The sequence below is a fragment of the Apis dorsata genome, unplaced genomic scaffold, assembly GCF_000469605.1.
Source record: "Apis dorsata unplaced genomic scaffold, Apis dorsata 1.3 scaffold_884, whole genome shotgun sequence".
NCBI classification, from domain to species: Eukaryota; Metazoa; Arthropoda; class Insecta; order Hymenoptera; family Apidae; genus Apis; species Apis dorsata.
Window position 1 is genome coordinate 56,543 of NW_006264000.1, and position 6,344 is coordinate 62,886.

General features: G+C 28.3%; 2 protein-coding genes across 2 annotated transcripts in view; both read right to left on the minus strand.

Moving 5' to 3' along the window:
• Positions 1–2,709, minus strand: part of LOC102675705 (metastasis-associated protein MTA3) — a 9,935-nt gene extending 7,226 nt beyond the window's left edge. The window contains exons 1-3 of the mRNA XM_031514084.1: positions 2,002–2,709; positions 961–1,028; positions 750–843 (exon numbers count right to left, since the gene is read on the minus strand). Of these exons, the coding sequence (XP_031369944.1) occupies positions 750–843; positions 961–1,028; positions 2,002–2,116 (277 nt within the window). The 5' untranslated portion in view covers positions 2,117–2,709. The remainder of the gene's footprint in view (positions 1–749; positions 844–960; positions 1,029–2,001) is intronic.
• A 148-nt stretch (positions 2,710–2,857) lies between these two features.
• Positions 2,858–6,344, minus strand: LOC102675838 (protein hairless). Its single transcript, XM_006623358.2, has 3 exons — positions 4,988–6,344; positions 4,111–4,911; positions 2,858–4,035 (listed from the first exon to the last, which is right to left on the minus strand). Exons 1-3 carry the CDS (start codon positions 5,328–5,330, stop codon positions 4,001–4,003), a joined length of 1,179 nt encoding a protein of 392 aa, XP_006623421.1. The 5' UTR covers positions 5,331–6,344; the 3' UTR covers positions 2,858–4,000.

Sequence of the window (6,344 nt, forward strand, 5' to 3'; positions counted from 1 at the left end):
TTTTTACGACAGAAAATATATATTAAAATATTCGAATTCACGAATTCACAAATTCTGAATATTGCAATATTAATGGCAATGATTGAATTCCTTGATTTTTAATGGAATATAATATAAAATAAAATTACATTTTTAACATATTTTAACATGAATGAATAACAGAATCAAGCAATGCTTATGCTTTCATCTTAAATTAATCTTAAATTGAATAATGATTCGTACTTATGTAGAATATTTTTAAACTAATATAGTAAATATATTTAAGGAATAGCATCAATTTCTCAAAATATTGATTATAAAATTATTAAGTAATAAAGAAAATTTACTTTTTAAAAAATAAGAATTTTTATAATTAATATGAAAATATATTTTAATTTTTTTAATTTCCGGATATTTATTAATTTGTATAAAATATATAATATTATTCTTCTATTTTCAATATATTAAATATATTAATATATAGTATAATAATATAATATAGTATAATATAAGTATAATATATTATATTATTAAATAAATTAGTATTTAATTAGTATCTAAATATAAAAAAAAATAAAGCACTAATTTTTATTAATTATTTATTTAAGAATAATACTAATTAAATAAAAAATATCAATATATGTTTATATCTATATAACATAATCTTAAAGTTTTGAATAAAAAAAGTTTTTTATTCAAATGTTATGTAAGATCAGTATCTTAAAATGCAATATAATAAATATTTTAATAATAAAATAAATTTTACTTACATTGATGTTTATCTGCAAGCATGATTAATGTAGATGGCAAATCCCTCCGCCTAAAGAAACACATGACTTTTGCTTCAACATTTCCACTTGCTGTCTAGAATAATAAGATAAATATATATTAAAATAAGAAAATGTATTAATAATAAATATGAATTTGAATTTTTATTTATATTAATTATAATAAAAAAGAATAATCAATTTTAATTCTTACCTTATTCAATTCTTCTATCCTTCTTATCTGGTAAGGAGATGTGGAAGATGTTTCAAAATATACATAATCTATAAATTAAACAAAAGATTTTAATATTAGATTATTAAGATTTAATTTTTTTTCTTTTTTTATGAAAAAATATTAAATAATAATAACAAACAAATGAATAAAATTAATTATACATATATTACAATATATTAATCATTTTAATTTATAAATATTATAATTTATAAATATATAAATAATATAATAATATAATATATAATATACATATTAACAAATTAAAAACAATTATTATAAATAAAATTAAATATTGTATATATATATATATATATTCACAAAATATTTTATGAAATATAAATATTGATATTACTATTTGAGAACTATAAGTAGAGATNGTAAAAAATATGATAATTTTCTGCATATTGTGATTGTAAAAAAAAATTATATTTAATGTTAAAAATAAATATATAAAAAATAGATATAACAAGATATAAAAATTTTAAATTTATAATATTTATATATATAGAGCACTTTACACATACAGATCTTGATATTCAATTTTTATGTATTATATATTGTATTACATATATATAATTAAAAAAAAACAAAAAGATAATTTTATATAAATTATTTTAATTCTTTAGATCTTTGATACAAAAATATTCTAGTGGACATATTACGAAATAATTCGAATAGTAGAAAACAAAAGAAAAAACAAAAAAAATTTTCAAATATTGAATTTTAATCATCCGAATCATCATGCAAGAAATTAGTATGACCTGAACGAAGGGCGAGAGTGGGGAAAGAGGGAGCAGAAGGAAAGCAGCATACATACGGATACCAGAAAAGAGCGGGGAGAAAGAGATTAGACGGAAGATGAAAAGTTAAAAGGCTGTGCAGATAAAAAAAAATATATATGGAAAATGTTATCGTGATATTAATTATAAATATAAATTTTTTGGGTTTATTAAAGATACATAGCTCAAAATTCGACGCGTGGCCTCATCAGCCGGCGAAATGTGTGTATGGTTATTTTACCTCCCACCCGGTACATATTGGCCGTCATGTTGCTGGCGTCCTGTGTGGCCCCGAGAGCGAAATTGGCGTTCTCGTGGTTACCGTGGTTCTCGTGGTATTCGGCCGGCATCGGCATGAAGGCTTTTCGTCCTCCAACCACGCGAATCTATTAGCCGACACTTCCCACTTGTCCACGGAGTTAACACTTCACGGTGTCACTCCATCGTGTTTGTTTGTCCCTAATCGTGGAAAGAATTTCGCGCTACCTTTTTTTATTTACATTGACTTGTTTCCCAATATTGATATAACACTATGATATTTATAAATGTGCACAAGATATGTAAAAATTTCACACTGAATTCGGTTCACGTGTTCGTTACCGTAACGAGCATCATCAGTGGCCGTTGCTCCGTTCATGCAGGAACACCGCCATTTTCATTTTACCAAGCGGGCTACATATACGAAAAGGCAATACTGCCTGCTCCCCACTACTAGAGTTGGATTCACTTGCTTTCTTTAAAACCGCGTGCATTCAAAAGTCCATTAAAATATATGATCACGATCTCTACACGTTATTCATTCGTTCCGCTTCATTATGAAATTCTATTTTTACGAATTTTTGATAGAAAACACGTAATCAGACCGATACAACCCGGTCAACGAATACCACAAAACAAGGCCACGAATCGGATACTACCAAGATCCGACGATTGCGCGGTCTCGAGAGCGTCTGTTACTTAAGAGTGGGGATAGTTAGATGATAGAATGCCAATTTGTCGGCGCACTTTTCAATAACCGCGAAATTTAAATTCTTTTACGATATAAGGTATTTATTTAGAAAGGATTAATTATTTTTATTAAATAAATATAAACTTACTTTAGATTTATAAATATATTTACAATAAAAGATATTTTATAAAACCGAATAAACACAAAAACATATAACGTGACGATAAATGAAAAGCTTTCATATAGTATATGAAATATTTATATATTTACGAAATTAGTCTTTCTATACAATTGCTTACGCGCAGTCACATTTTTATCTATTTTAATAAAAAAATGTATGTAAATGAATTAAAATTACTCACTAGTTTGTAGAGCCTGTGTGAGCTTGCCTTTCACGTAAAACGTTTGGTAATGCATCTGACTAACAATAAATAATAACGAATAATCGATTTGAGGCGGATACGTAAGGCAAAATTATATTTATATGTACACAATAGTAATAGTAGTAATAATAATACATATTCATTATATGAATGTGTTTATAATTTAGTTTTTTGCAATTTAGGTAATCTTAAGGCACACCCCACGGTCTTTACCAAGCAATTTCATTTTTTGTTCATTAATATCGTATAAATAAATGTATACTGTTGCGGATTTCATTAATCTAAATTTATTATCATATTACTATTTGTAGGAATATTTATACTAAATATAGAGAATAATCTGTTCTGTACATAATTCTATGTCTTTTTAATGATTTTTTTAAAATGGATAGTCATTGATTAATGATAATAATGACAGAAATATTAATAAGAATAACAAAATAATGCATAAATGAGATGTAAAATAAGAGCATGCTCTTTTTTCTCTTCATTTTAATATTTATATCATGAGTAGTAAAAATAATAAAAATGAAATTTTACAATGTGAACACATTCATGGATTCCATATAGTGAGAAAACCATATTAAATTATTTTACCAATAATTAATAAAAAAAATGAACATAATACATAAGACAAGATCAATTATAATTAAAATAATATAATACTACTCATGTATGTGATTTAATTTAAGATTAATATAAAATATTTATGCCAATTTCTATACTTTATGCATTTATATGTACAAGAATAGCATCCAGTTTTTGTCTTTCTAGATGCATATTTCTACTTACTATGATACTACTGTTTACGAATAAAAAAATACTAATATATCGCATTGTCGTTGCACGGGCAGTGTTTGCGCAGTTTTTATCCATTGATAAGGCACCAACTTTTAGGATCCTGAGATTCAACCCGCATGCTTCGACAGATTTAGAGGCATATCTAAATGAGATATAAATAAGATGAATTTTCTGATAAATTTAATAGATATTGAACGATATATCTTTAAACATTTACCTGAAGGAGGTGTAAGAGTCTGTTCCCTGTAATCTTTGTAGTGATGAACTGGAGGAGATGGTGGATGAGGTGGTGGTGGTGCATATAATGGCATAGGAGGTGGATAATGGACGGGTGATGGATAATGCATCCATAAAGGAGCTCTATATGGTCCAGGAGGTAACATTGGTACACCATAAAGAGGATGCTGAAGAGGTGTATTAGCCGTACCAATGTATGGATCCATTCGTACTCTTGGATATGAGTTACTTGATGAGTATTTCACAGTTTGCCTTTCATCTGGTTTTAATAAATTCCTCAAAAAACCTTGCTCATGGCTTGGTTTATCTTCTCCCAAAATACTCGTTATACTATATGAAGATAATTGTTTTGATGATGGAGTAGGAGCTGTTGTACAAACTGGTTGTGGTGTTGCGCGTCTTTTCGATGCTTGATCTTCTAATGAGACTCTTTCTAATTCGCGCAAAATACGTTTACGAGGTGAAACGACATTAGGATCTAGAAGACGTGCCAATTTGTCAATAATTAGGTTCAAAACCTTTCCAGTTGATGTACCATTTACTTTACGAATTGGTTTAGTATAATTTGTTACTGATTCTGGAATGAGTAACAAAGAAGTAGGATCTAATGGACGTCTACGCTTTCTTGCGATTAAGCGAGGATGCGCATACAGACGATTTTTTGGATTTCTATAATAATAAAAACTAAACTCTGTAGATATTCTACGTCTTGGATTTGCTTGCTTCCAACAATGATCTCTTTGCCAAGGACTTGATTGTACTGATGAATTATCATCAGAAACTGAAAAATATAAGTACAATAATAATTTAATTAATTTAATTAATTTTATTAAAAATATTATAAAAATTTAACTTACCACTAAGAGAAGTAGAACTCTCTTGTCTATTTGGAGTTGTACTAGCTGGTGGCCAAAAGGTTTTCTTTGGAACTGGAAACCATGTAGTTCTTTCTCCATCCCTACGATGGGATAATTCCAAAATAAACTTTCCGTCTTTAAAAAATTTTAATCGTCCACCAGGAGTTGGAAGTAAATTATTATCAATACGTGCTTCTGAATGATGTGTTGATTGGGGATTTGAATTTTTACCATTTGCCTTGGTAAGAGTTGAGTGTAATGTAGGAGGATCACGTGAGCACATTTCTGTTGTGCCCCTCACGTGACCTGCGTGAGCATGACATTCTGCTGACTTCTCACGCATGCTGATACTTTATCGATATCCATTTTTCTCCGCTTGACCTTTCATACTTTAGCCTCTTAATATCAAATTAATAAAAGAGACAGGACTTTAATTAAGTCCTTCTCTTAAAGCTATGAATAATAATTTTAAAAAAACTTGCTAATATATTTTTGTTTCACAGTTTAAGGAAAGCATTTTTTATAAAAACACTTAATGAAACTTATCAGATACAATAAAAAAAAATTCCTTATGCAAGAAAGAATTATTTAACAACAATGTTAATAATAGCAGAATATTTAAGTTTCTTTCAAAATTAACAAAATTAATAATAACAAAGAGATAGATTCATATTGATTTTATATTTTTAAAACTGTCAAATTGACATTGGTCAAAAATTGACAGTAAGAGCAACGTTACTCTGAAATTTAACTGATATATTTTTTCTTATGCCCAAAAACATTTGTCTGGATAATGTGCCAATTAATATATATCGATAGAATAGAATATTATCGAATAAAAAAGCACTTTATCATTGATCCAAGAATAACATTTTGTGCAAAATTCCAAAAGGAATTTTCTATACATAAGTGGTAATCGCTAGACACCCACCCACCCACGCACTGCCGCCTTCTACAATGAATTCTATTTCATTTCGAAAAAGCGGATCGTCACATTCATAAATTTATTCAAAAGCAAGCACGTTAATATTTCGCAAATTATTATAACCAGCGTACAAATTAGTTTTTCAAACGGAAGATTTTCACGGATCAAACACGGGACGGACACTCTATAGTAGAAAACACGGTTTGACCGACACATGTGTTTCACTTCACCCACGAATGGTTTACGTGTCTACGGCAATTGAGTTTATTCGTTCGATGACCCTTTAGAATATACATCTACCATCATTTTCCTCGTGATTTTCGATGTTCGGATGTAAAAAAAAAAACAAGAATTTCTCGCCTTCGTGTATCCTTCTCGTCGACAACACTGTGGCGGTTCGCAGTCCGCGCGTTCCTCCGTTTCTTGGTCCAA

Excerpts from the sequence above, each read along its gene's own strand:
- LOC102675838 (XM_006623358.2), bottom strand. The coding sequence starts at position 5,330 with ATGCGTGAGAAGTCAGCAGAATGTCATGCTCACGCAGGTCACGTGAGG. Across the intron at positions 4,912-4,987 it reads GAGTTCTACTTCTCTTAGTG|TTTCTGATGATAATTCATCA; the intron begins GTAAGTTAAATT and ends TATATTTTTCAG. Across the intron at positions 4,036-4,110 it reads GACTCTTACACCTCCTTCAG|ATATGCCTCTAAATCTGTCG; the intron begins GTAAATGTTTAA and ends TATCTCATTTAG.